Source organism: Eleginops maclovinus, chromosome 20 (assembly GCF_036324505.1).
Source record: "Eleginops maclovinus isolate JMC-PN-2008 ecotype Puerto Natales chromosome 20, JC_Emac_rtc_rv5, whole genome shotgun sequence".
Classification (NCBI taxonomy): Eukaryota; Metazoa; Chordata; class Actinopteri; order Perciformes; family Eleginopidae; genus Eleginops; species Eleginops maclovinus.
In genome coordinates this window covers 12,263,971-12,291,109 of record NC_086368.1, presented here as the reverse complement: position 1 = coordinate 12,291,109, position 27,139 = coordinate 12,263,971, and the positions used below count along the sequence as shown (strand labels likewise).

The window sequence follows — 27,139 nt, the reverse complement described above, 5'->3', positions numbered from 1 at the left end:
GGGGGGGGATGTGCGTGGCGGGTGTGTACTCAGGAGGAAATGAATTTGAGCACACCACAATGCCATTTTGGATTTCACTTTCTATCACCAAGAAAAAAAGAAAAAAAAAACTCGCCGATGGGTATCGAACATTCGGGTCAAACAAAGCAGCGCGGACTGGGACAAACGATAAAAAGCTTTGATTGGTCATATCTTTATCGGCAGAGACGAGGACCCTCCTGGGACGTGGCACCCTGACCCTCTGATGACTCTTGAGGACGGGTTATAAACTGAGAAAATCACTTTCATTCTCCTGCAGACGGATAACCATACATCACAGAGACACCATGCTTTCTATAAAACAGTGTGATCAAACGTGTGAAATTATTTTCAAGGCCTGAAAGCGAACCCTTTTTTTTAATCCATCACTTTACACATTAATATAAGGCAAACGTTGCCGTTGATAAGAGGACACAAACGAGCACTTTGAGACAACTGATGTCCTGGAGCACGAGTACGGGTACGCGTACACGTCTTGGATTCATGATATGATTGTAATGAACCTGAAAGTTATTGTAAAATTAGTCTAAAATACCTTCGAATATTTGACACATATTTTCTATTATTACAGTATATCATTGTTGTTAGGGTTGTTGTTGTTGTTATTATTAGCCTATGGGTCGTGAAAAGGTCTGTGGTGCTGTAACTTGCTGCCTGTGTGTCACCGCTGCTCTTTTCATCCTGCAGCATCCTCCATCAGACAGCGCGGATCAGAGCAGGCTGCAGCCCGTTGATAACAGCTCTGTCATTAACTCCTTCAGTCAGGGCTGCAGGAACCAGCAGCCATTTTCGTTCCCACCACTGAAACAAAACAAAAACACGCAGTCGGAGCTACACAGAGTGAGCAGTGTATCTGTAATGTATGACTCAAGCTCTCTCGTTTAAATCGAGCTGGAGATTTCACAGAGATGAAAAGGCCTGATACAGCTCGGCCTGCACTCCCTCCTCTGCAGCTCAGTGAAACCATCGTGAGGCATCCTTCTTTCATCCTGCATTAGCCTATTTCAAGATGATCAGATAAATAAATAAAAACGAACAATGCATCAAACTATTGAGCTATTTTTTTTTTGTAATTGATGAATTGCTTTTTCGTTTGTATCTTTTTAATCGCAACACAACATTATTCTACTTTAAAGAGGGTTAATTTATTACAGTAAATAACGTTTAACATTAACAGAAAAGACATTTGTATCTGTGGTGTTTTATCCCCCTTTAAATCTTTTATACATACCCATTTAAGGCCTTTAAATTATAATCTGGGTAAAAATAATAACAGACCTTTCTTCCTTGGTGTCATGGTCAGCAGTTGGGGATGTGAGTTTACTGTTATTCCTCTGCATCGCAGCTCATATCAGGTTACAGCCTATTCAAGGAAATCAGCGCCAGAGCTTTTAATAGGTCATGTTATTATTTTATTCTCAGCGCAGAGCAAATAGTCTGGCCGTACAAACAGTCATAGACTGGATCACTTACTTTGTGTTAGCTCGGGCCAGTTCTTTGTATCATGGTGCTGAACTCTGATACTGCAGCCTGAGGAAACATTACACATGGCGGACACAAAGTACTTGTGACAAGGCAATGTCAACAAACTGTTTACAGCACTTTAGATCTGGGTTACTAAATCACTGACGCTACATTAATGGGAAACAGCCAGACACATTGTTAGGATTTTTTCAAAGTGTTCAGAAAAAAACATGAGAGAAATAAGAATAACTTTACCACCCAGTTACTATAAAGCAGGGAATTGTACACAGCGTAAAGGCTATTTAGAGAATACGATATCTTGGACAAAACCCTGAAGCTCTGGATTTAAAAAATACACACACATATTTATTTTCAAATATGCTTAAACTGACTACAGACTTTTTAATCAACATAGCTTGTAGAAAATGCATATTTCTTTTCTGGACAGAAACACCACCATGCCTCAAACACGTCACATCATACCAGATACTGAGTAAATGAGTGAATGGGTGAGTGAGTGAGTGAGTGAGTGAGTGAGTGAGTGAGTGAGTGAGTGAATGAGCGAGCGAGCGAGTGAGTGAGTCCTGAATGAAGTATTCAGCCTAGAAATAGAGCTGGAGGATTAACAGTAGATTACATTTGAAGTTTTAATTCATGAAAAAAATGTAAATGCTATTACGAAACAGGTGCGGTGCCAGACGATATGTCTTACCATCATTTAGCAAAAACAAAAGCGGACGAACACATACATTCTCCTCATAAACAAACGCATGTAATGTAATGTAATCCAAGAAACAACTTGGGTTACTATGTTCAAGCCCCACGTCCTCTTCTCGGATATATAATAGTTAATTTTAAAAAATGAATTTAGTTTTATTTTTGAAAAAAGTCAATCCTAGTTTTGTATTTTATTATATCTTATCCAAAGAATTTATGTTTTTGTAAAATTCCAGCCTCCTTTTATATCCGGAAAGTTATGCAGGATTTGAGGCCCCCGGAATGTCATTGGATGTCAGGATGAGGTATTATAGATTATGGGTTGGGGAAGGGATGGTGGGGGTACTGCAAGCACCTCCCCTAGAAATGCAGCAAATCTCTCCCGTTCTCTCCTGGTGGGGTACTGGGAGGGCTGGAGACGTGCTTTGCATTGGCAGGCTGATGAAGACACGTGTCTCCTCCCTGCCTCCCCCTCCGGGCTCCACGGTACCGCATTGGCATCAGTTGAAGCACCTGAAAACCAAGAACCAACTTCTGGAAACGCTGCCTGCCACCTTATAACCCAAAAGAAAACGATATTACAGGCCCTACAGAAACCTGTGGCTTGCCTTTCTTCGTGCGTAAAGCTTTTGGGCACACCGCCTCAAAGACTGAATAGGTGCGCTTCTCGTCGAGCGTCAGAGCGCAGTGCCAAGATGCAGAAACGGAGCAGCGACGTCTGAAGGTGACATGAACCTGGGGATAATCAAGAGCAGCAGGAGCACTTTGAACAAGAAGTGGAGATAGCAACTGAAAACCGTCGGTGTCTTGAAACAAATCGTGCGCTTTATCCCCGTGGCTTAATCTAATGCAGAGAACCAAGAGCTGTCATCCAAAGTAGCCTCACATTTTGACTGACTGGACGAGATAACACTAATTAAGCTGTAGACGGTCAAACTCACGAAAGGAGCTAACCATGGCGACGTTAATCAGAAGCAAGCTTTCTAATAAACTGTCAAATGCAGCCACCACCGTGTCCAACAAATCCCAGGCGAAAGTGAGCGGGATGTTCGCCAGGATGGGCTTCCAGGCCGCCACGGACGAGGAGGGTCTGGGATTCGCCGCCTGCGATGACCTGGACTACGACCACCGGCAAGGCATGCAGATGGACATTTTGACAACCGACGAGGTGGGAGGAGAGGGGAGCGGGGACGGAGGCGGGCTGGATGGGGACAGCCACTACCAGAGAGACGGCACCGGGCCAGCGCGCTCAGCCTCAAAAGACGGAGACCCGGCTAACGAGCTAAATGAAGAAAAACCAAAAATCACCGCGTGGGAGGCGGGCTGGAACGTCACGAATGCAATCCAGGTAAGGACGCACTTCACGTGCATTTAACGGATTATAAACGAGCGGTTGTAATAGGCTGTGTCGCCTCCAAAGCATCTGTGAAATTTGAGATAAACTCACACCTGCGAATGCATAAAAGGTTGATTAAATATTCATGTTCAAAGTTCTGTCCCTTCGAAGCAACATCATAAAGTTGTTTTTAACACTGTAAAAACGGGTCACCTAAAAGATGTGTAAAATGATTTTGTATTCCAAAGTCAATGAGGTTCTCATTAATTAATGCTGGAGCAATGCAGAGATTTTGGAGCAGCTCATGCGTTACAATGCTCTGAAAAAAGGGAGGTAGATGATGCCCTGAACGCCCCCACCCCCCACCCCCCTTCCTCCTGAACACACACATTCTTTGTCTGTATAGTGATGTCCAGTGTCACCGATGCACGCCCCTGATAACGACCTACTCCGCAAGGCTATGAATAAATTAATACATAAAGAAAATCACAATCGTTTTGCAGACTTTGAGCGTAAATAACTAAGGCCTATTTTTTCCATCGTCTTCGAAAAGGGCTATTTAAATGAATCATAATTATTTGCAGATATATAACATACGAATTGAATGGGTTACGATTTCTAATGATAGCTATAAGGGCACATTTTTACGCAGCATAAAATAAGAGTTTAAGTCACATTTATTCGAATAATAGCAGGAAATATATTTTTTTTGCTGAGGGGAGATAGTTTTCTTTAACATCATTCAAAGTGCGAGGATTTACTCGAGGTAGGGAAGCCTGCTGCGTGTGGAGGCTATGCGACAAAAATCCCTAGACGCAATCGCTTTCAAGCCTTATCACGGCCGTGGTCACGGCGTTCACCGTGACGTCACAGTGTGTCTCCTTCAGCTCGTGGTGTTGTGACGTCAGAGGCGGGCGGATTGTGCTCTGAGCAAAGTGGAAAACCCACAACATGAGACCGAGAGTGATATCCACTGAAGAAACAGGCATACCAGAGACAAGGCCGCACATTATAAAAAGATAATAATGAGACTTGTTTAGCCTAATTTAAAAACAAAATTAGTGTTCATAATCATTAATGAACAATACCCAAGTCCTAAAAGTTTAACCCATTTTAAAATGTGCTTTTCTGTTTTTTTCCTATTCGCAGGGAATGTTTGTTCTTGGGTTGCCCTACGCCATCCTGCACGGAGGATACCTCGGACTCTTTCTCATTATTTTCGCCGCCGTGGTGTGCTGTTACACGGGGAAAATCCTCATTGCCTGCCTGTACGAGGAGGACGAAGACGGCCGGCTCGTCCGTGTGAGGGAATCCTACGTGGACATTGCCAACGCCTGCTGCGCGCCCAGATTCCCGGCTTTAGGCGGCCATATCGTGAATGTAGCCCAAATCATAGAGCTGGTGATGACTTGCATTCTATATGTTGTTGTCAGTGGCAATCTCATGTACAACAGCTTCCCCAACATGCCCATTTCCCAGAAGTCCTGGGCCATCCTTGCCACCGTCGCCCTGCTCCCCTGCGCCTTCCTCAAGAGCCTGAAAGCCGTCTCCAAGTTCAGCTTGCTGTGCACAATGGCCCACTTTGTCATCAACATCCTGGTGATAGCCTACTGCCTCTCACGAGCCAGGGACTGGGCCTGGGATAAGGTCAAGTTTTACATCGATGTCAAGAAGTTCCCCATCTCCATCGGGATTATCGTGTTCAGCTACACTTCGCAGATCTTCCTGCCGTCCCTGGAGGGGAACATGCAGAAACCCAGCGAGTTCCACTGCATGATGAACTGGACTCACATTGCTGCCTGCATCCTCAAGGGCCTGTTCGCTTTGGTGGCCTACTTGACGTGGGCTGATGCAACGAAGGAGGTCATCACAGACAACCTACCATCCACTATCAGAGCCGTCGTCAACATCTTTCTAGTGGCTAAAGCTTTGCTGTCTTATCCACTGCCGTTTTTCGCTGCTGTCGAGGTTTTAGAGAAATCCTTTTTCCAGGACGGAGGACGTGCGGTCTTTCCAGATTGCTACGGAGGCGATGGACGCATAAAATCCTGGGGACTCGCTCTCCGATGTACCCTTGTTGTGTTCACCTTGCTCATGGCGGTGTTTGTGCCACACTTCGCCCTCCTCATGGGCCTCACTGGCAGCCTGACAGGTGCAGGCCTCTGCTTTCTGCTCCCTAGCCTCTTCCACCTCAGGCTTCTATGGAGAAAGCTGCTATGGCACCAGGTTTTCTTTGATGTCGCCATCTTTGTAATAGGAGGTATATGCAGCATATCTGGTTTCATCCACTCAATGGAAGGGCTCGTAGAGGCTTTCAAATATAACATAGAGGAGTAGATGCGAGCTATTGCCGGAACTAGATGTTAACTGCAAATCCCCGTTTAGTGAAAAAAATTAAAAACACACGAGCCCCTCTGCTTAATTCATGCGTAAAAGCGCGCACAATACACTCGGACATTTTCATACAGTCTTGCATCAATTCAAAAAAAAATGCGCGCTTACACACAGAAGTAGAGCCTGTGCAGTGAGGGAATCCAATGCATCCACAACACACTATATGGACAGTACATGTTCTATAAATATGCGTACAGACGTACATATACATATTTTCCAGTGGAGTGAACGTTTACAATATTGAAGTTAAAAACAATTGCAAAAAGGGCAGTTTGTCTTTTCGTGGGAAGCCCCACGAGACTTCACTTCATATAACGCTACAGTTTGTGATGGACGGTCTTTCGACAGCATAATGTGATTTAAGATAGGTCAATTTAAAAGAATATAAAAGAAAAAACATTGAGAAATGCCACTTACTTCTATAGGTAATTTGCATTATGATTATAGGCAGTGAATGTGGTGTTAAATCCAGAAAGGCCTGTGGACACAGAAATGACACAACGGCAATAACCAGCAACCGATGATTGCGTTAATAGAACAGAAGCTTCGTTAGGAATGAGGACATTGGACCTTCCCCCAGCAGTTTAAAATACTGGAAATGCAAAATATTAAAGTACACAGCAGCTATACGAACTATGCATTGAATGTATTATATTTCAGACACACAAAATGATGAAACTGGAAAGTGTAAATTAAACAATCTCCAAATTGGTTTCTCCTGCGTGAAAGTGTTAATGCTTTGATATTTTTTTTCTCCAATATTGAATATTTACTTTGATGAGCTTTTATAATCGGCAATAACAAAATTCACCTGACATGTGATACACACCGAGAGCCCTGGCCCAAATTCTATAGATGGGGACCTCAAATCCAAATTTTGCACACTCAATTTACCATAATGCTTTTTTCCATTACATTTGAAAACTCATGGCCTGTTCTAAAGTTAATTTGATAGACTCCCTTCTCAATAATTCGGTGTCTGAATCTAAAAAAAAGAGATCATTAAAAGGAAAATGTGCATTCAGACATTTTTCATTCTGTGCAATCCAATGGGTCCTGTGGAAATGTTATAAAACCGTGTGTGTAGTGTGTTATTGTGGTTTCAAAAAGATGGAATGTATATCTCAAAGTCGTTATCATATATCGTGAAATTAATATTAAAGAATAAACAAATAAGTGAAATTATATTGTAAAAATGTGTGTGGTTTTATGTAAAAGGAAAAACGTTCAGAACATGTATTTTTTTTTCTCTATAATAAAAGACAGAAAATGACGGAGAAAATAGTCGCATTCCTATTTGTCAAAGAAATCTGAATGAAGGTAAATTGACAGCGTAAAGGCTGCACAGGCCTGATGGTTTGGAGACAACTACATGTGTTTGACAGAGGGGGCTGGGGGAGAAACAGGCCTACACTTTTACAACTACTACCACATTTATTCTATATCTTTTATACATATTTTCAAGTTGTCAATAGAACTTAAGAACAAATGGGCCTTGCCAAAATCATCTCGACAGATTTCATGCTGCAGGCATGAATCCGGCCTTATGGTCGACCTGTTCATCCACCGTGTTGATTTTTTGCGCAGAAAAACATCTGGATAAAGCGATTATTCACCGAGTGTGCTAATCCCCAGCTGTTGAAACAAAAAGCTACCTGGTGCATAGGAATGCGCAGATGAAGCCCTCCCTAACTATAGCATCTTAAAACGGCCAGTTCACACGAGACTGCAGGTAGAGAAAAAGTGATGTTTCTAGCGTGATCACCGGATTAACAGATAAACAGAGGCCTCTTGATCATAATTTGACTCGAGCCTAAAAAAAATAATTCAATATAAAGAAACACAGGAAATATGAAATATGCCGTTTTCCTCAGGACACACATCATCGATCAGTATTTTCCATCAACCAGGCAGAAAAACCCAAACAAGACCTATAGTTACACGCACACAAGCCCAAACCACGACTGCTGAAATGACGTGCAAGGAATTAGATACATTTGCTTCAACGATGCTCTCAGTTTCTCTAAACATCATGCCTGGAGAGCCACCTAGTGGACAGGATAACGGTTGCTTCATAACTGAATGATTGCAGCAGTGGGCTTCTCAGCAAAATGCCACCTACAGGCATAGTCTTAACCAGGGTTGTCCAAACTTTTTCACTGAGGGCCACATACAGAAAAACATGCACACTTATTTCACACTCAATGTTCTGGATAGTCTTTGTAATCCTTGAATGCATTAAAAAAAAAACATGATAAGAGCATAAATACTTTATTTATATTTTAACATTTTATTGTAGCAGAAATAATGTGTGAAACCAATTAATTGACAGTGACAGTAATACCAACTATTATCTGTAATGGAGCTCCGGAGAAGACTCTAGCGTAAGGCTGGCACCCTCAGCTGGCTGCCTATTAAACTGGGGGGAATGGGGGGTTGACAGCATGTCTCTCATTGGATATCAGTGCAAGTCTAGTTTTCCCAGTGGTAAAGAAAATTAACTGAGAGCTTGAAATGCATGCAAGACAAAATATAAAATCATTTTCCCTTAAGCAGATGCTTAGTTCCAAAGTGACACATTCAACAAAAGATAAGTTGTTTTTATTTCAAGTAATGGCATTTTAGAACGCTCAATAACATATTCATAATTACACAAAAAACAGTGAAATATTTACAGGCAACATAATGCCATTAGCGAGACAAGGAAAGGAAGATAAAATATGCAAGTGACTGTAGAAACAGACCTCTAAATGAAGTCAATATGGCAGACCGATAAATCAGCTGCACGCTGGTGTTCATGTTGCACACCTTTGATCAGCGTGTGTTCTGCACCGCTACGCCCCACGCATACAAACCTCAGGTTTTGGGTGGAGGGACACAAAGAGGCTCACAGGCCGGGCTCATCTTGGCTGAGGGTTGTGGGTTTCTTGGTGGAGGTCTCCACCACCCAGGGGTGGGACAGGACTCCCTGGATGGGCAGTCTGTGCATGGGGTTGTGTTTCAGCAGCTGGGCTACCAGGTCTTTGGCTCCGGCACTGATGTCGGACTGTGCAGGGTAAGAATACTCAACCTGGATGACAAAGACAGACATTTTGGTTAAAAGACTAACCATAGGGCTTGTACAGTATTTTAAGAGGATGATCAAGCAAATTCAAGGCACCCTAACCACATAAAAAATAATTTAAGAAAACATTTTTATCACGTCTAAATTGTAACTGCAAAAATATGTTAACGGGATTCCTCTGAACCCACAGAAATCAAATGTTTATTGGCCCGTTGCATTATTAGCTGTTCATATTTGTTTTGATCATTATTGTTTAATGCTTAACTTGCTCTGGGCCACATAGTGTGAGATGCCAGGAGAAAAACAATTATACGACGAGGTTATTAGTTTTTAAAGTTTTGGTTTTTAAAAGTAACAGATTATGCTGAAAATAAAGCAATTTTCAAGGAGTATAGTTTTCTAGCTATTCCCTTACCCTTGAAATCTTGCGGTAGGTCTCTTCGTGACTTTTTGTTTCGAAGGGGGGCTTTCCAACCAGGAACTCGTAGCAAAGGACGCCCAGACTCCACAGGTCCACCTTTTCGTCATGAGTTTTCCCTTCAATCATCTCAGGGGGCAAGTAGTCCAGTGTTCCACACAGCGTAGACCTCCTGGAATAGTAAAGTGAAAAGCATGAAGTTAGTTCGTACGCTCTTAGTCCTTTTGGAAACACAAAAAATAAATAAAAACAGTTCACAAATCTAATAATTATCTCTGACCGGAGCGTAGATACTGAAACAAAACAAGTGAATTGCAAATTTAAAGGCAGGCAATACACTATGATTTTACAGCGATCAAATTATTCTTAAAAATTGTAAACAAAGTATTATTTGTACAAAAGCACATGTACATACCTGGAGGAGGGAGTGTGAACGGACCAGCCAAAATCTGCGATCTTCAGCTCCCCGTTGGCCCCCAGCAGCAGGTTCTCTGGTTTGATGTCCCTGTGGATGACCTTCTTGGAGTGGCAATAGTTGAGGGCATCAGCCAGCTCCATGATGTACTAGACGAGCACATTAAGCCCAGTTAATACAACATTCAATACAATTCATTTTTCAGCATACTCTTAATATTGAATAGAAAACAATCAAAAAGTAGTACCTTATATGGACTTTAATATAAATGTTCTTCCATACAAGAACTCATTTGAAAAAAGTTCCAAAGTTGGCACTTACTGTGGCACTTTTGTCCTCAGGAAAAAACCCAGAGCGCTGCAGCTCAGTGTACAGTTCACCCTTGGGCGCAAACTCCAGGATGAGGTATACACGAGTCGAGTCATGGAAGTAACCGTAGAGGCGCAGAATATTCGGGTGCCTACAGGGGGGAGAGACGGAGGAGTATTTAGAGGAATGTTGTCGAAAGAGTTAAACAATATTGTCAAATTGAAAAAGACAGAACTAAATTAATCAAAGTCGCAGCGGCTGCTTTTAAGAGCTCGTCCAGATACCAATGATTTGAATAGCCTGGTCTTACATTTTAAACAAAGACCAGATGAGGGTCCGGATGGCAAAGAAGCAGTGTTCACACTTGACAGTAGAGAGCTTGCTACAAACACAGGCCATACTGGTCTTACATGGTCATTTGACCAATTAAAAAGAAAAGCAGAACGCAGCAGGGTGCCCCGACTATAGAAATGGAATGATTTGGCCCACTATAGCAGCTTCTCTTTAACTGTATGTGCATTATTCTCCAAACTGCTCATTATAGTTTGGCCAGTGATATTCTCTCTTAATAAGCACGTTTATCTTGTCGGGATTCAGACATCTTTGAAATTCAATAGTTTGTATGAGCACTTTGTGTGACATACAGGATTCATACTTGGCATCATATCACATCATCTGAATGACACATTACCTGAGGTGAGACTGGATTTCCACTTCCCTCCTCAGCTGGTGCTCCACCCCCGCCTTCTCAAGTTGTTTCTTGAAGAGCACCTTCAGGGCCAATATGAACTTACTTTGTCGCTCTCTGGCGAGGTAGACATTGCCAAATTTACCCTTTCCTAAGGGACGGCCAATGTCAAAGTTCTCTAGGCTCCATCGGTGGCTGCAAGTAGAAATGTGTAGAGTTACAGATAACCACACGCAGAAAACGTTATGCATAAAATCAGTAAAACAAGTATCATTTAATATACCTATTTGATGAGGCTTTTGCAGAATCACTCTTGGGTTTGGCTGACAAAACGACAAAGAATCCATTTTAGCATACAAAGAACAGGATAAAATATCGATTAGTTTGTCCAATGTTATATTTGGCTTACTCTGGGGCTTCTCCAGCTTCACCGTTTCCGATGGGGCTTTGGCTGGCTCTGGATTCACCTTGGGCACACTTGCTATAGGTTGGATTTGCTGAGACGCCTGTTTGGGCTGCATTGCACGACTTCTATTCTGAGCAGTAGGATTCACATTCTGATCAGAGGGTTGTGTGGATTTGACAGCAACCGGGCCATGAGATGCAGGTTTCTGGTGGCTCATAGGACGCTGAACACGCTGAGGTCCATTTGACACACCTAGAACTCGCTGATGTGGAGTTTTTGCAACTACAGCCGTAGTAGATGGCTGTGACACTGGAAACCGCTTTGGACCATCTATGTTTGTCTGCAATCAGAGAAATTCCCCAAACAGTGAATAAACTGGCTTTTAGAAGGCTAGAATAACGAAAGCTCCATTATCTCTACAATTATGCCCTAATACTGTTATTGCTGAAGTATTGACTATTCATTGTGGTGTTTAAATTTTAAACCTGTATAGTGTGCACAGACTATGTGATTTTCTCAACAAATTGAAGTTGAACTCATCACATCTTTATATACATATACAATGATAAACGGTCAGTCAGAAATCTGACAGGATATTTTTTGATGGTCATGCTTATATTGTACCTTCACTTCTGGCCTTTGGGGTTTCATGTCCTTTGTCATCTTGAGTCTGGCAAAAGAGTCCATATTCTAAGAAAGGTAAAGGAGAGGTTATTTGTTAAATTGTTTATCAAACAGTTCAGATAGTTAGTAAAGGATTAGAGCTTCAAACCAAAAATGCCTTTTACTTTCTTTGGCTACATTCTCTCTCTCATGTTAAGATGAGCATTGGCGTCCTTCACACAAAGTACTGTATAATACATTACCTAAAATTTGAAACACTATATACATTTTATTATATATAACATGTTATTGTTTGTAAAAAAAAAAACTACACACTGCCAGTGACAGTCCAGAAGAAGATTAAACGTTAGCATTCTCCTGCTAGCTAATGTTACCTAGCCGTGTGAAGAGTTAAGTTCTGAGCTAACATTAGCTTTTTCGTAACCATAGACATAAACATATAACACTTAAATAACGTTACTTACCTAATTATGTTATTGCACAAGAACCGAAGTGGCCAATATCTTATCCAGAATCCAGACTAAGAGTAGGCAAGCTCTCAAGAAGGTAGTTTTAACGTCAACCGCACTAGCTAGCAGCTACGTCGGCCAGTTGACGAGAGCTCAATTTTTGTGTCTACATATATATAATACCAAGAGATGGACAACATACAAATCCTCTCAAAAGCCAGCTCGATGTTGTGAGGTGGTAAAAGCAGATCATACGAATCAAACTACAACAAATCTTGCCAATATCACCTCCAATGTAGCCGCTGGCAAACGCTTCCCCCAAACGTTACTTGCTTTATTTCAAACGTCCCTCCGCTCACAACCTTTAAATACACCACTGGCTCCGATTGGCTAAAAGAATGCTCAGTGCTCGTTCTTCATTGGCTGATGAGCAGGGTGTAGTGTGACGTCAGAGGGGAATCCATCCTGAACAGCAGAGGGCAGCAGCAGCAGCCGACAGGACCAAACTCTTTCTCAGTGTTTTGGTTCAATTACCTATTTTGGCGTTAACTATCTCTTTCAGCAGCTATATTCTTCATATATACTCTATGTCACGTCTTATTTCTGTCATCATGTGTGATGGAGGAATTCACTAGGCATAAGTATCTAAATCCTTTGATTCTAAATGTTGTTGCTTAATGTCATTGAATGCTATGCTTTGTGTCTACAATGGTCATGAGTTTCCTGAGTAGCAGGGAACAGATCAAATTAAAGTATTGAGAAGTGAAACTTTTCTCAAGATTATGACACTGAATTTGCAGTTTATTAAATCATCATTTCTGCTTTTAATTCAAACACAATTGGACACAAGACACTTGCAATACTTTAGTTAATTGTATATCCATATTGGGAGCCCTTCTTTGAGATGCTTTGTATCTTCAATCTGAATTCGTATTAAAATTGCCTTATGAAAAAAACAATCTTTAACATATGCATGATAAAATCAATTAGTGAAATAATTATAAATTAAAACTGTTATTATGAACTGCTTACATTTGGCAGGTATGTTTGAATCCACTTGACATCTCTAGTACTGGTGCCTTCTGGGTTCACTCATTTATAGCATTATCTACTTTCTATTTTTCTTTAGCCCTCACACCACCCCCTGGCAACGTTGCTACACACAAAGGAAAAGGACTGGCCGAAAAGGACTGGCCGAGATCATACAGTGAATACTTTAAATAACTTTATTGTCAACTGTTCAGATCATTGTTTTCTTTCAGCAAGCAACTTAAAACAGAAACATAATACCGACTTTGGCCCGACTGTTTTAGAAACCTTAACAAGATTGGAGTCTAGCATTTGGCCACAGTGGGGCAGCATGTGACTCTTGCATTTTCAACATGCTACACCAATGAATCATAACCATTACCAGTGACCAATGTTATAAGAATGCAGTTGTACTGGTCTACACTGCACTGCTATTATGCTCACATAATAACTGCACACCTTCACACCTAACCTTTATTTAGGAAAGCTGTTTTCTCTTGACTGAGCCTCCCGAGACAATCAAATAATGTGTTGCTAGTATCATAAAAACTGGAAAATGTTTTCACATTGGCCATAACGTTACTTGAAAATACACCAATATTTTGATGAATATCCACTCCATGTTAAGTATTGGAAAACTGAAAATGAATGCTTGTTCAAAAACAATATTCTTCTTAAATGATCTGATTTATTTATTTTGAACAACAAGCTGTTTTTTTTATGACGTAATTACTGGCAGAGATCTTTTAATAAACAAGTTTGAATATTGTAATTTATTGACACATTCTGCAGTTGGTGACACCGTTTCTTATTGCAGTCACAAAATAAATTAACATTTTCTAACAGAGCATGCAATGTAACATTTCTTAATGTTCAACCCAAGTCGCAAATAAAACCTCAAAACAACCATTTTTCTAAATAAATATTCCCATTACAGGTAAAAAATATATATTTATGGATATTATGTTAAAGAAAGTAAATCTTTCACCATCACCACACTGCTGTCTGTTACATAAAGAAAGACCTTCTCAAATTCAAACAGTGATATCATTCACAGATCAGTTAGCATGTGTAGCAGCTTTTCTTTGTTAAAATGTTATAATACAAGTCAATGCAAAAGTCTTAGCTTAAAGTAGTCTGGTGCATATTGATCAAACTGTTTGAGTTTAGCTAACACATTCAAGTACAGTGAATCTGTAACTCGTAAGTTTGTACTGTACCGTCTCCACACATCCAAGTGATTCATATCAAAAGTTATACTAATCCACCATTTGAAAAGGTCTTATACATTACTTCAAAAACATAAATATGGCAAATACCTTGATCCCTTTATTTAACTTAAATACCTTTATAACAACATTAGTTAACACATAAAACACACAGTTCATATTCAGGCTTACGTACGTCGCCTGGTGCAGTGTCTTGTTAAAATGAGGTCCCGAAAGAAAGTGTTTTTTTAGGAGATGGCTGTTACAAAAATAAACCTGACGTGGAAACACTTAATTGACTTCACATTGTCAATGATCACATGGACAAACTCCACTCTCTGACACCAGAAACCATTTCCATGGACCCTTGACATTCATTGCACATGACTCCTGACTCAACAAGGCATTGTTTTTGTGCCATGGTCTCTTGACAGGTGTATACTTCAGAGTCCTTTCTACACATCTCACCATAACAGTTTTTCTTCATCATAAGTGTTTTCTTGTAGCTGTTGGGGTTAAAACAGAGTTCATACCAGAGGAGACCTTTGCCAGGTGAAAACTCAGCTGGCTGTGTGCTGGACCAAGAGCAGTGTGAGTGCTTCTTTGGCACTTTTCTTGTGTTTTCAGTTCATCCAGTGCTTCATGTAGTTCTTTGCTAAAGGTCCTCAAACCCACAGATAACAGTGGTGTTTAAACATGTCCTTGATCGAGTCTCTCATAGATGCGGTCCTGCCAGGCAACATTGCCCAGTGACACACAAAATAATCACTTTAAGTTGCAGTAAGCTATTCAAAATATATCTAATGTAGATAGTAAAATGTATATGAGATAGATGAATTGTACCCTAGTATGATTCCAGAGCACCAAAACAGAATCAGAGCACCATAAAAGGCTGGTTGTATTGTCATGCAGTTTCTCTCTGACTCTGCTGGAAAATAGAGAGTCGGTTGTCATTTCTCAGTGACCGCAGCGGCCATGGGGGGCCGTATGGTCCCCCGGGCTGTGGCTGTCAGCTCCTCGATCTCTGTATTCAGTCGCATGATTACCCACTCCATGGCTTCACGGCCCTGATGAGAACAAATATAAAGCATTAGCCCAAAAGTAGGAATATAAATAGAATACCATCAAGCTGAATAAAAGGAAGCACACCGTTTCCATGCTGCAGTTAAAAGAAAAATTCACACATTTGAGTGTTCATGAGATGACTTGAATTCACAATATGTATTTTTCTGCTGCGTGGGGATCTAGCAATCAAAACAACAAAAGTTTGGTGTGAGAAAAGTTCCAAAAAGTGTTTTCTAAAAAAGTAAATTTATGACATCAAGCACAGTTTTATCATTTTGTAGGTAGTACCAAAAATAGGCAAGATCATATGCCACAACTGACAACTGGACAAGAAAATCACGATTACTGTATTTTTTGTGCAGGACCCAAAAATATTTAGTCAGGATCCTTGGTTTAACAATACTGGTTTTAGGATCTACCAGAAATGGGTCTAGCACATGTTTTGGATGGCAAGACAGTTCTTAGGAATCTCTTACCTTTCCAGCGTTAGCAGAGATTGAACTGGCCATAACTCCCTCCAAGTAACTGCTGAGACTGACTCCTTTCACAGAAATGATCGCCTCCTGAGTCAGTATTGTTCTAGAGTTAAAAATAATAATTATTGTTAATATTGTCAAAGGGCTTCAGAACTTCACAGTTGATAAGTGAAATTAAATAATCCATGCATTGCAAAAAGCTTACTTGTCTTTATCCTCAGGGTGGGGTTTGTAGGTTAACTTTTCGTCCACAGACACCAGGTTGGTAAAGGTGATCTGCAGAGGACATGTCATAGAAGACAAAGTAGTTCATGTTTAGAAAGAGAACAACATGTCTTGTACAGTATCACAGCCAACAGTGAGAGTTGTCAAACAAGTCTCAGAACCGCATTTTGAATTTTCCTTGTTGAAGTGCAAACTAACAACCTGTCGAACAATCTAGACTTCATTCCAGAGGTGTTTCACCGTTTAACACACAAAAGCAAATGTCTGTGTTTAAATATCAATAATTAAAAGCGTGTTTGCCGTTTCATAAGTACTCACATTTGAGGACTGAAGTTCGAAAGTCTTCTCTATGGGATCGACAACCGACTGCTCCTGAATATATGTGTATGATCGTGAGATGCCAATGATCTGAAGACAAAGTAATAGAAAAGAGACATAGAAATATTATTTACAACAAACTGAAATGATCTGCGAAGACTGTTTTCTTGAAAGATGTTACTTTGCAGTATTGTTTACACAATGAGTTTACATTCAAAATACACCAAGGCTAGTGGAGTTTAAAGTTGAACAATATGCAGCACTTAACATAAACTATTCATGCCCACACTGAACCAGTACTTTGCTGAATTAGTTCACACACATCTTTCCTTTTGATGTGACTTACAATTACATGTTATTCTAATTTAAATCTATTTTTGTGTAATTCATATTTATCTTCTTCATGCAGACATTTGGCTTCTTGTAAGAGTAGTTTATCCTAAAAATATGTAATGGGCTATGTTTTAATATAATGTTCAGGCCCACTTATAACTGCCTAACTAACTACCCACAGTATCTGCACAGGTCACAGGAAGACATGTCCACGGTACATCCGTCGACAGGCACACTCTGAGCCTCAGAAGTGATTTGCTTTGAGACAATCTGATTAAGGGGTTACGTGTATACGCTATCCATCACCTACACAGTCTGTGTCTTAGACTGTTCGTGGAATTACAGGGATTATTCATATATATTGTTACTGACAACTATCCCTGTCCTCAGACATGTAAGCAAAGATAAATTCTGAAGAACAGCTGCTTCAACATTATATTATCCTCTACAGCCTTATTAGTACTGGAGTCAGTCAGAAAACACAAAGGGAAAAGTCTAAAACACATGTTGTAACAGGCCTCTGTCACGGGCTTCTCATTCTAGTGACCTCTGGTTTAAACCAAGCTGGAAAGTTACATCACATGCAATAGTGGGTTGCATCTCAGCAATGTTAGAAATGGCACTACGGTGTCCTGTACAACGTGGGCTGTGGCACAACGCCATTAACTGGTGTCTGGGATCAAGTCAGCCACCAACTCTGCTGCCCCAGGACAGAAATAGCCTCCTGGGTTAAGGTCACGTTTGCTGGATGGAAAGCATTAACCTATCTCTGGTGAGGAACCAACTCAGGCTGGATTATGATGTTGTGTGTGTCGGTCCTTTAAGTAATTATATCATTACTATTTAAGGAGATAGTGTGTTGTCAGTTAAGTTTTGAAACTTGTGTTATACTGTTTTCATCACAACGTCAATGAAAAGTCCAAGGACAAAAGTACACATCAGATCATAGGTTTTTCCATTAGGAGTCACATGTGAACATGTTAAGTGTGACCAAAGCAGTTCAAATACAAGGTTGGAGCAGCAAAATATTTGACATTGATGCTAGCAGCAGGCCAGTTTTTGGTACTCACAGATTTCACTATGGATGGAAGACCCCACTCTGTGCTGAGCAGTCTTTTACTGTGGAGCCGTCCCTGTTTGTCGAGGTCTCTGTCCAAAACATCCACACCGATCACACTGGGATTCATGGGGTTGGGATACTTCTGCATGGCAGCCTTGGTCACCGTCTCCCAAGGATGGCTGTTGGTGGAAAGCAAAAAAACCAAAACAACACAAAATATTATTAAAGCCTCAATAACAATTTATAAAAATGAACACACTTTCTGTAGTTATGTAACATTTTTAATGCCGGACCTACTCAACTTAAGGAGTCATTTAAAAGTTTGTTTAGCTTATATTACAAGGATCTTAACCCTTTGCCACTCCTTATGTGTCACCATTGGCAAACTAAATTAAAGCTCCAATTCGTGGGTAGGAACAACGCACATAAAAGCCCTTTTAAGATCTTTTGAATGACTGAATGAAAAGTCCTTGATGTAAAAGGACATTGAATCTCCTTTATATAAGTTTTTTTTTCAAACAGCACTATAAAACTTCAGTGTATCCGACTTTTGTTGTGTTTTGTTTTACTTCTTTTTGTTTTAATCCTGCTCTTTTGATTATACTAAGTAATACTACTAATTTGAAGCACCAACTGTAAACACTTTTTCATAGAGACTGCACGTACAGTGGGGAGAACAAGTATTTGATACACTGCCAATTTTGCAGGTTTTCCCACTTACAAAGCAAAAATCCAGAAAATCCCATTGTATGATTTTTTTATAATTAATTTGCATTTTATTGAATGACATAAGTATTTGATCACCTACCAACCAGTAAGAATTCCGGCTTTCACAGCCCTCCTGTTCTCCACTCATTACCTGTATTAACTGCACCTGTTTGAACTCCTTACCGGTATAAAAGAAACCTGTCCACACACTCAATCAAACAGACTCCAACCTCTCCACAATGGCCAAGACCAGAGAGCTGTGTAAGGACATCAGGGATAAAAATGTAGACCTGCACAAGGCCGGGATGGGCTACAGGACAATAGGCAAGCAGCTTGGTGAGAAGGCAACAACTGTTGGCGCAATTAGAAAATGGAACAAGTTCAAGATGGCGGTCAATCTCCCTCGGTCTGGGGCTCCATGCAAGCTCTCACCTCGTGGGGCATCAATGATCATGAGGAAGGTGAGGGATCAGCCCAAAACTACACGGCAGGACCTGGTCAATGACCTGAAGAGAGCTGGGACCACAGTCTCAAAGAAAACCATTAGTAACACACTACGCCGTCATGGATTAAAATCCTGCAGCGCACGCAAGGCCCCCCTGCTCAAGCCAGCGCATGTCCTGGCCTATCTGAAGTTTGCCAGTGACTATCTGGATGATCAAGAGGAGGAATGGGAGAAGGTCATGTGGTCTGATGAGACAAAAATAGAGGTTTTTGGTCTAAACTCCACTCGCCGTGTTTGGAGTAAGAAGAAGGATGAGTACAACCCCAAGAACACCATCCCAACCGTGAAGCATGGAGGTGGAAACATCATTCTTTGGGGATGCTTTTCTGCAAAGGGGACAGGACGACTGCAGCGTATTGAGGGGAGGATGGATGGGGCCATCTATCGCGAGACCTTGGCCAACAACCTCCTTCCCTCAGTAAGAGCATTGAAGTTGGGTCGTGGCTGGGTCTTCCAGCATGACAACGACCCGAAACAAACAGCCAGGGCAACTAAGGAGTGGCTCTGTAAGAAGCATCTCAAGGTCCTGGAGTGGCCTAGCCAGTCTCTAGACCTGAACCCAATAGAAAATCTTTGGAGGGAGCTGAAAGTAAGTATTGCCCAGGGACAGCCCGAAACCTGAAGGATCTGGAGAAGATCTGGATGGAGGAGTGGGCCAAAATCCCTGCTGCAGTGTGTGCAAACCTGGTCAAGAACTACAGGAAATGTCTGATCTCTGTAATTGCAAACAAAGGTTTCTGTACCAAATATTAAGTTCTGTTTTTCTGATGTATCAAATACTTATGTCATGCAGTAAAATGCAAATTAGTTACTTAAAAATCATACAATGTGATTTTCTGGATTTTTGTTTTAGATTCCGTCTCTCACAGTTGAAGAGTAGCTATGATAAAAATTACAGACTTCTACATGCTTTGTAAGTGGGAAAACCTGCAAAATCGGCAGTGTATCAAATACTTGTTCTCCCTACTGTAGATGTTTCCCAGCTTTAATTACCGCTTTCTATGTGTTTATATTTATTTATTTTGAAGTGAATACCAAACTAAAAAGACATCAAATGTATTTAAAATGAAGAAGGATAGAATATCAACAAGGATGTAAATGATGCTCAGCAACTAACAATAGAATATATTATAGTGAATAATTAAAGAAAGCTGGCACAAGGCACAAAAAACGGGATAAGCAGATAAAAGCACAAAAGAACAAGGTGCACCAACTGTTTTTGCCATATCGGCCTAAATAATAACAGAAGATAAGATAATTACTTATAAATCCCAAACTGGGACATTGTTGTGTTGCAGCAGCATAATACAATAAAAGTCATAGAAAATAATTAGAAATAAAAAGAAGAAATTAACAATGCTGAAGTGTAGACAAATGTTAATATGCCACCATGTTTTATTTATGTAAACGATATTTCGAATTAACTTGAAGAACTACTGTTAACAAAAAATATAATTCATATTTTTATGAAATAAATATATTGCTGTCAAGTAAAGATCACAGACTCTAACGTAGTTGCCAAGGAGACACGTGAACGCGCCGATGTAACCCAGCAAGGGAAACGCGGGATAAAGGAGCTGTAGGGGAAAGGTCGCGCGCTGAGGGCTGACACAGCTGATCATTACGCAAGATGACATCTCTCCTCTGCAATCAGACCATAGTATTCACAATATAAAGTTTACTTATAAACATTAAGGTGCAATTATATATACATTTGTATTTGTTCGTGCCTCATAGAGTGTTTTGTTAAAGACAAAGCCACAGAGTGACAGCCGTTCCACCGAGGGAAATCTGGCTATTCAAAGTCAGGCTAATAATTAGCTTCTGTTAGCACACTAGCTCGTAACGATGCAGTTGTAGTTAGTATGTTATATCTATGACTAGCAACGTTTTCTTCGTGTCATAAACCTCCACGCAACTGTTCTTTCGCTGGGATTTAACACAAAGCCAGTTGCCGGTAACTGCGTGCCAGTACACCTATGAATAACCGGAATATAAAACTATCCCATTATTTAGATAAACAGTCAACTTACTTGAATACGTGCTCTGACACCCAGATCTTCATGGTTACAGTAGTTTACAGATGCTGGTGATGTGGTGGAGTCGCGGGTGCCGGTAAGTGACTTCACACCGTCTGAAATCAGAACCACGTTCAGAGAGTGCTGCAGGTCCCCTCCCACTGACACTGCACTCACGTGAGTCACTGACGCACTTCCGCCTCTTAAGCCATACTTATGTGCCTCACGAGTCTACTGACACTAGAGTAAGCTTAAAATACATATGTTTTAAATCCAAACTCGACAATAGGTGAAAGATTTACATCGCTCTTTATCTTCACAGCATGCAGCCTATTCCATTTTCTATCGGGTGACATGCGCATGCAACCTCTGATGTTACACAATTCAGTTTAGCGAAGGTTGGAAGTTCTCTTCAACCTTGAATGAATGAGAGTTCAGCTGTTGACGAAACAAGGTCAAATCGATGGTCAAATATTTATGCAAAACGATGCAAAACTCATCAGTATTGCCCTAAAGTGTAGGCTTTACTCCATCGGGTTAGCTGGATACCACATTTAAAAGGCTAGCTATGTTGTTCTTTGAGGCTGTTAACACCTTCAAATTGCAGTTCATTTTCTACAACATAAGTTGTGAACCACAGAGAGATGTTCATATGATTAACGTGATAGGAAAAGCAGAACAAACATGGATCTGCAGAATAAAGTTAGATTTATTTCAGAAATTTGTACAATCTTATATTATTAATTAATAAGCTTTTTATGACTTAAGGTCTTCTTTTATGAAACATACAAACAAACGCTGCTTGAACTGGTCAGAATAAGAGACCACTAGTCTGTTGAGTGAGCTATTTCTAGCCAAGCTGTTAACCAGGCACCAAAATGGCTGCTCCTATATGATCATTTATGGATATCCATTCAACTTAATGCAGCATTATTAATACTTACTGTCAGGATCAAGTGAGTAGACACAAGTAGTATTTAATGTTATGGTAACATATTGCTGCCTATTAACCCTTTCTGTATGATAGTTGACAGCTTTTTCCTTTTTTAATTCATTGCTAGGTTATTAAACTGGGTTTGTCACCATAACCTATATTCATATGTGGGTAACATCGGTGTTCACCTTTCTCCTTTACCCCTGTAAAGCCTTTGTGGGATTCTGGTTGTGTACTTTAGGACAGTAGTGCAATCTTCTCCACGTCATGGGTGCTTATCTCAAAGTGCAGACACTCTGTCCAAGTTATGTGTAATCTGCATGTGCCAGACTCGCTACAGTTAAAGGAAGCTTAGCGACAGCCTTGAACTGTGTCCCTGTGCTGTCAGAGAACTGACCATCACTGAAGCTAAGTTTAGCAACATTGGGTCAAGTTTAACAAATGATTAAACTGAATAAAAAGAAGGAAAGGTACTTGGGTATTTTTTTTATTATTGTAATGGATGTACTCTCAATAACAAAAAATCACTCTTTGATGTTATTGGTTTTAATGACCATATTAACTTAGGTGGAAAGCCACTCCATGCAACATTTACTCTAATAGATATTGGAAAAGTGTTAACATTACAATTTATTTTGTATTAAATAAAGCTGGCATAACATACATTAGTCCACACTTTAGGTCCAATAAACACGCAAAACAAACTCTCAATTATAAAAGAAAGAAAGAAAGACAAACACTGTGTTCTTTAACACAATCATACATCTATTGAAGAATGCATAAGAGACAATAAGCACTCTTATTAAATATGTCACTTCATATTTGATTAAGTAAAAGTAGTCTAGTTCAAACAAAGCTTAATTAAAACTATAAAATAAAACAGTTCCTTTACAGACCAACAGTCCCACTTGAGTGATCCACATTGTTCCAACAAGGGTTAAAACCTTAACACCACACATTACATCTTCCACTCATCCCTCTGTGTCTTTGTCCGTTTCATTCACTGTTTCCAGTTGAACTTCCACCTGGGACTGAATTTTCATTGTCACTGGTGATGAGGGTTCTTCCTCTTCCTCGTCCTCTGCTCCCAAATCTAGATCAGAGGTGGCATCTTGGTACTGCTGGTACTCCGACACCAGGTCATTGAGGTTGCTCTCTGCCTCAGTGAACTCCATCTCATCCATACCTTCCCCGGTGTACCAGTGAAGAAAAGCTTTCCGCCTAAACATCAAGCTGAACTGCTCCCCAACACGGCGGAAAATCTCCTGAATGGCCGTGTTGTTCCCGATGAAGGTGGAGGCCATTTTTAGGCCCCTGGGTGGGATGTCACACACTGCTACCTTGCAGTTATGGGGAATCCAGTCCACAAAGTAGTTGCTGTTTTTCTGCTGCATTGCAAGCATCTGCTCATCTACCTCTTTGGTGGACATCGGCCCTCGGAAGATGCCAGCAACAGTGAGGTAACGCCCCCTCCTCGGGTCGCACGCGGTCATCATGTTGCGGGCGTCAAACATCTGCTGGGTGAGCTCAGGCACCGTGAGGGCTCTGTACTGCTGGCTTCCCCGGGCCGTCAGGGGGGCAAAGCTCGACATGAAGAAGTGGAGGCGAGGGAAAGGCACCATGTTGACAGCCAGCTTCCTCAGGTCTGCGTTGAGCTGTCCGGGAAACCTGAGAGAGGTCGTGACCCCGCTCATGGTCATGCAGACCAAGTGGTTGAGGTCCCCGTAAGTAGGCGTGGTCAGCTTCAGGGTGCGGAAGCAGATGTCGTAGAGGGCCTCGTTGTCGATGCAGAAGGTCTCGTCCGTGTTCTCCAGCAGCTGGTGGACTGACAGTGTGGCATTGTAGGGCTCCACCACCGTGTCCGAGACTTTAGGGGATGGCAGCACGCTAAAGCTGTTGACGATGCGGTCAGGATACTCCTCTCGGATCTTGTTGATGAGGAGGGTTCCCATGCCGGACCCTGTTCCGCCACCCAGGGAGTGAACCATCTGGAAGCCCTGCAGGCAGTCACAGCTTTCACTCTCGGTCCTCACTCTGTCCATCACCTGCTCCACCAGCTCCGCTCCCTCTGTGTAGTGGCCCTTCGCCCAGTTATTCCCAGCTCCTGAGTTCCCTGCAACATCAAAAAAGTAGTTCTTTATTATGAATGTTTCTATTTTTGTGCATGTATGTAATGTGTCAAAATATAATTTCTCCTCCGGGAAGTATTTTTTCTTTAAAACACAAAAGTTTTGCCACTTCTTTATGGACAGTGTTTATAGACCAACATTTAAAATACTTAATTTCAGATATGATACAATTTACATGCCGGATTTATTCCAGTTGGGAAGGCCATTGTATCCAAAGTACCACATGTGTTAATACGTTCAGTTATATCTTTACTTTTACAAATAATTATACAAAATTGTCTTTATAAAACAACATAAAAGCAAATTGTAGGTATTCTCAGTAGGATGCTGTTGTTTGTCTGACCATGGATGAAGTTGTCCGGCCTAAAAAGGGCTCCGATGCGACTTCCTCTTACACTGTCCATCGTACCGGGCTCCAGGTCAACAAGCAGGGCCCTTGGGACATATTTAGCACCTGCAAACAATGGAAATCGAAAAGTGATACAGCCAGAAATGTGCATTTTGAACTCAAATATGTTCTTACTTTGTGTAAAAGTTTCAAAATCATGGCATAAACTGAATTAGTGCGGGTTAAAATGAACAGTAAATAACTTCTCCATTACCATGTGCCTCGTTGAAGTAGACGTTGACCCTCTCCAGTTGGAGGCTGCTGTCCCCCTCATACATGCCTGTTGTATTCAGCCCATGTTCTTCACTGATCACTTCCCAAAACTAGAAAGATAGTGCCAAAGAGGGAAATCTCCATTAAACATCACCAGATTTAAAGTGTTTATGTATTTAAATTCAAGTTAGTTTGACAATTCTAGGTAGGGCTGCTTTTATGGAGAATTATTTATGGTTTCATGTTGTACCAATGTATACCTCTTCAGACAGCGTATGACTGCTGCACCTATCCTTATAAGCAGGGTGGGGTCAGATTACTTGAAGGTGCTGAATATAAATGTCTTGGCAATTTTGGTAATTAATAACATAATCTGTTGAATTAATTAAAAATGAATGTAATCAAAATACCTTGAGTTTATTTTGGTTTACTTCAAAATCAAACATTAAATATGTTGCACTTCATACAAAAGAAATGTGCAAAGTCACACAAATTTGACTTTCACACATATTTTTTCTCTCTTTAAAAAATCTTAGAACATTTTATTGTAAATAAAATGCAATTTACTTATTCCTCATTTAGAAATGGTGAAGTGACACTACTACGGAAACCTTACTTGCACAAACTATTATAAGTAGTAATGAGTTAATAGCATTAGTAATCATGAAAAAATATTTATAATTTTAAAATCATGAAACTTGAAAAACAAATTCAAGTGAGCATTCATTAAAAATAGCTAGAATTGATAAGCTCATTATAAGCCATTTCTACACAACCCTGTTTATAAACAAATGGTCAAATCTACAATTTGTATTAATCTGTGGCAACTCATGATGTTGTTCTGACCAGATCAAGAATCTCTACTGCACATGATACAATGATACACCCTACATAATAACTGATAGTTTCTTATACCACAATGTCCTCAAATGTCACACAGCATGATGTGTTACTTTAGCTGTCCTATCTTGTAGTTCCTCTTTCTTGTTTTGTGTTGCCATGATAAAAAATGTCCCACCCATGCCAGTCTCGCTTGGCCCTTATCTTTCCCCTGAATGCCTCACAGGGTACACCCCGTGTCACTCACAACTGTTGGTGCAAAGAAACTGTACATGTCCAAATATGCAGCCTCATTATAAAAACACTAAAAGGAAAACGATATATTTTTAATTTGTAAATAATTTTAAAAATCTTGATAAATAATCTTAAATATGTTTTAAAACATGTTCAAAACAGCTGTGTGTGACAAAGCTCAGCTAATTACATTTTGAAACACTTTAATAATGCACATTCTAACTTTTAGACTGGAGAAGGATTTCTTTTTTACCTTTGAGCCGATCTGGTTGCCACATTGTCCAATCTGCAGATGCACAATTTCACGCATGATGGTTGGTTTCAGTGTACAGAGCAGCTGAGGGTCTCTGATAGGCTCCAGTCCTCTCACCCATCTTTTATACAGAACCAGAAATGATGTCATCAGTGATGTTGGGGAGACACCCCATGCAATAATATGCGTATATGGACGGCCTTTATACACTATGAAAACGCTGAACAGAATAACAATTAACAGGCATGGATAAAATGATTGATATGAGGGCAATCGCAATACTTTTATACTTTTTAGGTTGACCCATCATGTCTTCCACTATGCTGTCTTATATTTTGTTCTATGCATGTTTAATTTTGTCTTTACGTACTGCACACTGAAAAAACAGGAATGTTGACTTTAATTAAATATATTATGGCAACAAATTTCACATAACTATATTATGTTCATTTAAAGCAACAACATTAATTTGAACCTAATATTTGTATTTTTTGTACTTCATATTATTGCATTTAACTAACCTAATACCGTCGTGTGAAATGTGTTGACAGAATACATCTAATTAAATTCACTTTTTCCATTTTTTCAGTGTATGTAAATGATACAATAATTCATGAGGGATATTTGATTAAATTGATGAATTATCAACTGTTGCAAAAGAAAAGACTAAATGATGCATGGCAAAACAAGATTGTGGCTTACGGTGACAAAAAACAGCTAAGAAGTGAAGAGAGGATGAATGGCCAGTGCCCGGTAACACCCGTTTCATAAAAAACATAAATACGAATGTATTTTAAACGCACACAAATACCAAACAGGTTGTTCCTATACGTCAGATTAAAAGGTATAGTTCAAAATAATTAAAAACACTTCAAATATT

At 40.4% G+C, this 27,139-nt stretch overlaps 4 protein-coding genes across 4 annotated transcripts; 1 reads left to right on the top strand and 3 right to left on the bottom strand.

Annotated features, from left to right (window-relative positions):
• Positions 1–2,637: 2,637 nt before the first annotated feature.
• slc32a1 (solute carrier family 32 member 1) lies at positions 2,638–7,216 on the top strand. Its single transcript, XM_063910090.1, has 2 exons — positions 2,638–3,568; positions 4,706–7,216. Exons 1-2 carry the CDS (start codon positions 3,176–3,178, stop codon positions 5,891–5,893), a joined length of 1,581 nt encoding a protein of 526 aa, XP_063766160.1. The 5' UTR covers positions 2,638–3,175; the 3' UTR covers positions 5,894–7,216.
• Positions 7,217–8,201: 985 nt separating this feature from the next.
• Positions 8,202–12,681, bottom strand: aurka (aurora kinase A). The gene is made up of 9 exons (XM_063910419.1): positions 12,339–12,681; positions 11,875–11,940; positions 11,254–11,590; positions 11,128–11,167; positions 10,848–11,039; positions 10,169–10,307; positions 9,848–9,996; positions 9,430–9,604; positions 8,202–9,020 (listed from the first exon to the last, which is right to left on the bottom strand). The coding sequence occupies exons 2-9, from the start codon at positions 11,935–11,937 to the stop codon at positions 8,838–8,840; spliced, it is 1,278 nt and encodes a 425-aa protein (XP_063766489.1). The 5' UTR covers positions 11,938–11,940; positions 12,339–12,681; the 3' UTR covers positions 8,202–8,837.
• Positions 12,682–14,020: 1,339 nt separating this feature from the next.
• Positions 14,021–21,448, bottom strand: LOC134882613 (PRELI domain containing protein 3B-like). The gene is made up of 6 exons (XM_063910421.1): positions 21,284–21,448; positions 18,048–18,216; positions 16,645–16,734; positions 16,307–16,377; positions 16,102–16,204; positions 14,021–15,627 (listed from the first exon to the last, which is right to left on the bottom strand). Exons 1-6 carry the CDS (start codon positions 21,313–21,315, stop codon positions 15,511–15,513), a joined length of 582 nt encoding a protein of 193 aa, XP_063766491.1. The 5' UTR covers positions 21,316–21,448; the 3' UTR covers positions 14,021–15,510.
• Positions 21,449–22,673: 1,225 nt separating this feature from the next.
• tubb1 (tubulin, beta 1 class VI) lies at positions 22,674–26,380 on the bottom strand. The gene is made up of 4 exons (XM_063910418.1): positions 26,260–26,380; positions 24,934–25,042; positions 24,675–24,785; positions 22,674–24,315 (listed from the first exon to the last, which is right to left on the bottom strand). Exons 1-4 carry the CDS (start codon positions 26,314–26,316, stop codon positions 23,174–23,176), a joined length of 1,419 nt encoding a protein of 472 aa, XP_063766488.1. The 5' UTR covers positions 26,317–26,380; the 3' UTR covers positions 22,674–23,173.
• Positions 26,381–27,139: the final 759 nt, after the last annotated feature.

Excerpts from the sequence above, each read along its gene's own strand:
- aurka (XM_063910419.1), bottom strand. The coding sequence starts at position 11,937 with ATGGACTCTTTTGCCAGACTCAAGATGACAAAGGACATGAAACCCCAA. Across the intron at positions 9,997-10,168 it reads CTGAGGACAAAAGTGCCACA|TACATCATGGAGCTGGCTGA; the intron begins GTAAGTGCCAAC and ends GTGCTCGTCTAG. Across the intron at positions 9,021-9,429 it reads CCTACCGCAAGATTTCAAGG|GTTGAGTATTCTTACCCTGC; the intron begins GTAAGGGAATAG and ends TTTGTCATCCAG.
- slc32a1 (XM_063910090.1), top strand. The coding sequence starts at position 3,176 with ATGGCGACGTTAATCAGAAGCAAGCTTTCTAATAAACTGTCAAATGCA. Across the intron at positions 3,569-4,705 it reads ACGTCACGAATGCAATCCAG|GGAATGTTTGTTCTTGGGTT; the intron begins GTAAGGACGCAC and ends TCCTATTCGCAG.
- LOC134882613 (XM_063910421.1), bottom strand. The coding sequence starts at position 21,315 with ATGAAGATCTGGGTGTCAGAGCACGTATTCAA. Across the intron at positions 16,735-18,047 it reads TTCCATCCATAGTGAAATCT|ATCATTGGCATCTCACGATC; the intron begins GTGAGTACCAAA and ends CTTTGTCTTCAG. Across the intron at positions 16,378-16,644 it reads TCGAACTTCAGTCCTCAAAT|ATCACCTTTACCAACCTGGT; the intron begins GTGAGTACTTAT and ends TGTCCTCTGCAG.
- tubb1 (XM_063910418.1), bottom strand. The coding sequence starts at position 26,316 with ATGCGTGAAATTGTGCATCTGCAGATTGGACAATGTGGCAACCAGATC. Across the intron at positions 24,786-24,933 it reads CTACTTCAACGAGGCACATG|GTGCTAAATATGTCCCAAGG; the intron begins GTAATGGAGAAG and ends CATTGTTTGCAG. Across the intron at positions 24,316-24,674 it reads GCCGGACAACTTCATCCATG|GGAACTCAGGAGCTGGGAAT; the intron begins GTCAGACAAACA and ends TTGATGTTGCAG.